Source organism: Chroicocephalus ridibundus, chromosome 2 (assembly GCF_963924245.1).
Source record: "Chroicocephalus ridibundus chromosome 2, bChrRid1.1, whole genome shotgun sequence".
NCBI lineage: Eukaryota > Metazoa > Chordata > Aves > Charadriiformes > Laridae > Chroicocephalus > Chroicocephalus ridibundus.
In genome coordinates this window covers 160,305,353-160,311,352 of record NC_086285.1, presented here as the reverse complement: position 1 = coordinate 160,311,352, position 6,000 = coordinate 160,305,353, and the positions used below count along the sequence as shown (strand labels likewise).

At 53.3% G+C, this 6,000-nt stretch overlaps 1 protein-coding gene across 3 annotated transcripts in view; it reads left to right on the top strand.

Moving 5' to 3' along the window:
- The first annotated feature begins 1,206 nt into the window (after positions 1-1,206).
- The window catches only part of KCNQ3 (potassium voltage-gated channel subfamily Q member 3), a 215,181-nt gene continuing 210,387 nt past the window's right edge, over positions 1,207-6,000 (top strand). For 2 of the 3 annotated variants that reach the window (XM_063327553.1, XM_063327552.1), the window contains exon 1: positions 1,208-1,933. In XM_063327553.1, the coding sequence (XP_063183623.1) occupies positions 1,587-1,933 (347 nt within the window). In that variant the 5' untranslated portion in view covers positions 1,208-1,586. Of the gene's footprint in view, positions 1,934-6,000 lie in introns of all 3 variants that reach the window. The other variant, XM_063327551.1, reaches the window with a different exon arrangement.

The following is a 6,000-nucleotide window of genomic DNA, read 5'->3' as shown; positions in this document are numbered from 1 at the left end:
AATCTGCTTCTCTTATAAGTCTGGAAGGGCTCTTGGGTGTCTTGGCATCTCTTCAGGAGATACCAGGAAAACTCCCCCATCTGGAGGAGGAGGAGGACCTCTCATGAAAATAACCAGCAATCTGTAAGGCTTTGTCTTTTTGTCTTTTTAAAAATTATTTATTTATTTATTATTATTATTCTTATCAGGCGAGAAAGAAAGGCTGTGTTAGACCCTTTTGTATCCTCCCAAGGTGTAGCTATGCGAACGCTCAGCCCTGCAGACAGGTTTTTACTCAAGAGCAGCTCTGCCAGGAGAGGGCTACGATGTTCCTGGTGTGTTCTGCCAGAAATCCCAGGGCACCAAAGGTGCAGGGCACACAAAAGCTGTCTCTTCCCACCTTCTTCACGGCCAAAATCACATCCCTTCAAGGATTTAGGGCCGAGACTGGACCGGGATGCTAAAGCGGGGGGGTGGGGGGTAGCTATTAGTCCGACGGTCAGGGCGGACCCCCCCGGGGCTGCAGCCGGGCTTGGTCCCCCGGCGCTGCTCCCTCGGGGAGCGCCCCGGGCTGGGGACCGCAGCCCGGGCTGGGGCAGGAGGAGCATCTCCCACAAGAGACCCGTGCAAAAAGCAGCTCCGCGATGGGGCCGGGGGCTGCCCGGCCGTGCTGTCCCCCACCCCCAATCCCCGCTCCGCGGGCGGAGGCTCCGGCTGGGCTCGGAACGAGCCGCATCGTCAGGCAGCGCCTCCAGCCGCCCACCCGCCGCCTCTCCCGGCATCCTTCATCCCCATCCTCCGCTCCTTCCTGCTCCGGCGGTGAAAGCAACCCCCCGCCGGGGGCCGGGGATGCCCTCCCCCTCCCCTCCCCTCCTCTCCCTCCCCTCCAGCCGCAGCGGGGGAGGGGGGCTGTGATGCTGCAGGGGGATCCCCGGGTGTCGAGCGGGGTCTCCCCTTCCGCCGGCTGCCGGGATCTCCCCGCTCGGCTCCGGCGGCCCCAGCGGCGGCTGTCGGGGGCTGGCAAGCGGGGCCGGGGGAGGGGGGGGAGCGGCCCCGTGGCGGAGAGCCGGCGCCGGTGCCCCACGCAGCGTGGATGACTAGACACCCGGGGCTGGGGGAGCGGGGGGCGGGCGCCCGGCTATTTGCTGGCTGCATACAATGGGCCACTCCCTAACGTGAGGGCTTGGGGGGGGGGGGGGGGGGGGGGCGGGGGGGGGAAGGCAGGAGCTGGGAGGAGGAGGAAGAGGAGGCGGGAGGGGGGGAGGGTGGGGGGGGAGGAAGGGGCTCGGGCATCGGGCTGGTAAATAAACTCCGCGATGATTTCCCTCCCTTGCGCCGGCCCAGGTGCCCGCCGCGCTCCTGCCGGCGAGGATGACCTGACGGGGATGTGAGCGGGGATGTGACTGCCTCCCCCATCCCACCTTTATTTTTTTACCCCCTTCCCTCCCTATATACATATATATATATATGCATCCATGTATATATATATACATCGATAAAGAAATCATTTTTTTGGGGGGAGGGGCGGGGAGCTCGGATCATGGCCTTGGGGCTCCCGGGGCTGCCGCCGCCGATCTGCAGCTCGCCTCCGGGGCCCGGCGGCGACCATGGGGCTGAAGGCTCGGCGCGGCGCGGCGGGCGGTAGCGCGGCCGGCGGGGCGGCGGCGGCGGCGGCGGCGGCGGGGCGGCGAGCGGCGGCGGGCGGCGTTGGCGACCCCGAGCAGGGCTCGCTAGCCCTGGGCACCGGCGCCGACCGCGACGGGACGCTGCTGCTGGAGGGCGGCGGGAAGGAGGAGGGCGGCAAGCGGAGCCCGCCGGGGCTGGGGCTGCTGGCGAAGACCCCCCTGAGCCGCCCGGTGAAGCGGAACCACGCCAAGTACCGCCGCATCCAAACTTTGATCTACGACGCCCTGGAGCGACCCCGCGGCTGGGCGCTGCTCTATCACGCCTTCGTGTGAGTAACGCGGGCGCGCTGCCCTCCGCGGAGAGCGGAGCGGGGCGGGGGCGGGGGGGGATGCCCCGGGGGTTGCCCCCGGGAGATGCGCCCCGGGGGCCACCGTTTTGCTTTATCATTCTGGGCGTCAGGCGCTCCGGGGGGGCTCTCTCCAGCACCGAGGTGGGGGTACAGCAAGGGTCTTATTACGGGGTGTGCTGGTTGGTTGGTTGGTTTATTTATTTATTTATTATCTGTCGTCGGGTTTTCCAAAATGAGCAAGCCGCTTTTAAGTCTGTGTCTCTCCCCTGCGCGTACACCCGCCTTGCCTTGGAGCGGCATGTCCCAGCCCCTGTGGCTTAGACCCTGGAAAAGGGGTGCCAGAAAGACCCGAGTGCTGAGCAGTTTGAAGGCTCAAAAGTGCGTAAGGGGGAACGCTGCCGGCTCCAGTTCAGCCTAGAGCATCGCGTGCGGTTAAACTGGCTGGTATAAACCCCGAGTGAGCCGACTTTCAGTAGTTGAAAGTGTCAAATGAAAACCGTTGGCTTTTGGTCGAGTCACCGTCACCCCGCAGTGCATGAGAACCGAGCCTTGCAGTGCTGTCAGCCAGAAACTTAAACTGGCCGCAAGCGAACTGAGACGAAACAAACTCGTTTTGTGGCCCAAAGGTGACAAGCCAAATAAATGACCACTGTTTTGCATTCCTAAAAATTCTGTTCCTTTAAGTTTTCATAGGGAATGTAGAAAAAATAAATCTGTTTACATCCCAGAATGGAGTTGTCAGGGTTCTATTAAAATAAATGTGGGCTTTAGTGTTGTGAATGTGTTTGAAAACGCAAGGGATTATCAGTGATCATGGTGTTACTGTTTTTCTTTAATGCTATAGCGTCTACGGAGCTCTCTGTGATCGAGGATTTAAGCAATGATTTCTGAAATTGGTTTATTTGCCAAAGTCAAACAAAGTGCTCTCGGCTGCATGGGCTGTGAGCCTGGAGCTGGATCTTGGGAAGTCCTGACCATCCGTGTAGTCTTTGCACTTGCCAATAAACACCTTGAGTGCAGGGCTGTGATTTTACCTTCAGGCAAATTTCTCATTGATGTTTGCAGGGATTTAGCCCTGGGTGAGGAGTAAAAGGCAGCGTTCGCTACTAAAGTGCTGCTTGTGCCACTCACTCATTTCTGCTCCCCTCTTGTCAGTGTTTTCGTAAAGTCCATCTTGGGACACAGGTTCCTGCTTTCCAGCTTCATTTCTGTGAAAATGCGGACGCTGGATGCCGTGACACTTTTTCAGTTCTTTCGCCCCTTTTTTTGCTGTAGGAAGCCCTGCGCTAGCAGGCAGGCGGTGACAGCGTTTGGGGTGGGTTGTGCTGGGAAGAGTCTTTGGTCCGGAGCTTGCTGTTCGATCGTGCTCAGTGTTGTGTAACGCTGTTTCTTGTTGGGGAGAGCCACGTCTAGACAGAGGGGCTCCCCGTTTATCCTGCCTTAATTAACACCCCCCCCCCCAATTGCATAAGTGGGGCTTTATGAGCAGTTTGGCATCTCTCTGTGGCCCAGCTGTGGCAGCTGGGTTAAATCCATGCCCAGGCTCATGTCTGGCTATACGTAACAGGACGGTGGATGAGTCTAGAAAGGCTGAGACGAGGTGAGATTCGCGTTTATTTGCAATGGTCTAAGAATTTCCAAGTCTCAACATTCATTTTAGATAGCTCTCCAGATGTGTGGTAAACCTTAAGATCCTTATGCAACATGAATCATAGAACGGGAAAAAAATCAGCATGTTTGTAAGGTTTGATCCTTCTTGGTTGTGGACCTGATGCACTATGTGGCCAGCTTGTCTTTGGTGGCTGCTCAAAACTGAGATGTGGGTCTGACCTGCTCTCATAGAAGTCAATAGCAGTCTTGTTAAGACAATCAGTGCCAAATTCAACTTTAATTAAAAAAAACCCACTTTTTGGAGTCCTTATCCTTATAGGAAGTAAAATACACAAGTCCCGCTCCCCAGCACAGACATCCCATCCTTTCCCAGGACACCCTGGGGGGCTCAGTAGTCCAAGGCTACCCTTAGCCACACTGTGTTTCTGTTCAGTCTCAGCTCCTCCTGAACTCAGTGAAAGTTGTGGGCTCTTTACCTCACTGTAGGATCGAACTCTACAAAAGAAATCTGCCGAAAGCGATGGAAGAGTGTGCTGAGATCTCGCTGACAGGCTTCAGAGCTTGTTCCTGCGACTGGAGAACGATGACTTGCTGGAGAGCAGGAGCAGTGCCATGGGGAAGCAGCACCTAAGCTGATGGATCCAGACTCTTTGTTCTTGCTTTCAAATGAATTGTCTTTTAACATTTTTTTTTCTTTCTGAAAAGGAGTCTCTCTCATGTTGGAGGTGCTGCTGTGACCCTGCGTAGTGCCATCCCAGCAGTCCCCCAGTGCTTCTTTTCACACTAGAACTGTTCACACTTTCCCTTGGGTAGGTGAGAGATTGCCAGCCTTTCCATAAAAAAAAATACAAATTTGATGCTGTTTTAATTTTCAGGAAGAGTCCCATTTATCTTAATGACACGTTACACTTTGTCTCAATCTTCTGAGTAACTTTGCGATAAATAACATGCAGCCAAAATTAAGAGTAAGAAGGTTGCTCTCGGATACGAAAAAGCCGAGAGAATAAGCAGCCGAGGGCCAAAAAAGGGTTTGCAGCATGGGTGGATGTGATGAACGCCTTACAGACCCAAGCATTCAGAGGCGTTTAATGAAGAGATGATGCAAAGGACTCCTGTGCTCTGTATATCCCAGGGTTTAGGTGGTGGGAAGCTCCTGATGGAAAAAGGTTGTGACTCCCAGGACACGCCGAGGGTGTTGGGTGGGGACAGGAAGGGGCTTTTCGAGGCCTTTGCAAAAGCTTTGGATGCCAGAACTTTTACAAGGGTGGTACAGATGGGATCTCGTTAAGTCGCACAGTGATACCCATATGGCTGCAAAGGGGTCATGATCCTGTGTGTATCTCACTGCTATAATGTGCACATAAATATGGTTTGATGCAGTGCCTGTTGTAAACACTCACTTTGGTTTAGGTGGGGTTAGATCTACTGAAATGATTCAATGTATTGAAATAATTCAATGAGAATGCATAAATGTGATCGGGGACTACCAAGCCCTGGAGACAAAGATGCAGGGGAGAAAGGGGTAAATTCCTGATGGCAATTTTAGTGTTCTGCTTTCACTGGCAGTGATTTACGGAAAGCGACATGAGATATTTTCCTTGCGATTCTTCCTCCTTCTTTGTTCTGCACAAGTGAGTTTGTCCAAGCCTATCCTTATAGCGAAGAGAAAGGTGATTTGGTCCCAAAGACGCTGATTCTGTTTCCTTCACCATCTGAAAACGTTTATTCTCTGGCAGCTCTGCTAGGCATGAGATTTACCTCACACCCATGAAGTTCCCCTCTGCTAGGACACCAGGGTTCACAGACTTCTTGGCAATATGGCAATATCTTAATGGCATAGTTGGGAAGAGAAAATTGATTTTCCCATGAAAAAAATTTCGCCTCTGTAAAGCTAAACTCCTGCAGAACATTTTCAGTAAAAAATTAAAATAAATAAAATCTGGTTTAAGCTTTGAGGTTTTTAATTTGGAAACGTCTCTTGGGGGTTGTGGGTCGGGCTACAATCTATCGCTGCTCTTTTCTGAGCTGGTGCCCCTGTAGGGATAACTGCTGTTCCTGCGGGGTGTTTCCCTTTGTGTTGTGCAGCACAATATATTGCAGGAAACCCCTGCGGTTGTGCCTCGTGGGATGCGTGCTTTGGCCAGGGAGACCAACTGGAGACCTGTTGGCCTCCACGAGCCATCCAAACACTTTATGCACAGAAGCATAAAGGAATCAAATGGAAAATTGAAAACAGGTAAGATTTTTATTTTCCAGTTTCTTTTTAATTGTAAGCACTAACTCTTTGGTGGATAATGGACAGAGTCCAGAAAGGTAACAAAATTCAGATCAATTTGTGGAAAATTTTCAACCTGACTTAAAGAAAAGAGAGGCTGAAGGAGAAGTAGCTAGGAGATACTCTTATTTTCATACCATCCTCTTAGACAGCTACAGAC